The sequence below is a fragment of the Neopelma chrysocephalum genome, unplaced genomic scaffold (assembly GCF_003984885.1).
Source record: "Neopelma chrysocephalum unplaced genomic scaffold, ASM398488v2 Primary Assembly neopelma1_95451, whole genome shotgun sequence".
Lineage (NCBI taxonomy): Eukaryota > Metazoa > Chordata > Aves > Passeriformes > Pipridae > Neopelma > Neopelma chrysocephalum.
In genome coordinates this window covers 1,935-2,213 of record NW_020924124.1, presented here as the reverse complement: position 1 = coordinate 2,213, position 279 = coordinate 1,935, and the positions used below count along the sequence as shown (strand labels likewise).

Sequence of the window (279 nt, the reverse complement as noted above, 5' to 3'; positions counted from 1 at the left end):
GTTAATTGTTCTTTAATTGTTAATTGTGGGGTTAAATCGCCGCTTTTGTTTTTTTCCCGCCTTTTTTCCCCTCCCCTCAGGAGTTCGTGGAGGAGCTGTTGGCGCCCCCTTTCGGCGGCCTCGTCACCTTCGTGCGTGAGGCGGAGGCGCTGCTGGAGCGGGGGGAGGGCGAGAGACTCAAGGGACACGAAGGTAAATCCAGGGAATTACCGGGAATTCCCGACGGGAATGCTGCCAAGGGACACCGGGAATGACCGCGGGGCACATTCCAGGCGGGAA

General features: G+C 57.7%; 1 protein-coding gene across 1 annotated transcript in view; it reads left to right on the top strand.

Moving 5' to 3' along the window:
• The window catches only part of LOC113980864 (vacuolar protein sorting-associated protein 52 homolog), a gene marked incomplete at its 5' end in the record, with an annotated part of 5,968 nt that overhangs the window by 3,779 nt on the left and 1,910 nt on the right, over positions 1–279 (top strand). The window contains one exon of the mRNA XM_027708083.1: positions 81–192. Coding sequence (XP_027563884.1) covers positions 81–192 — 112 coding nt within the window. The remainder of the gene's footprint in view (positions 1–80; positions 193–279) is intronic.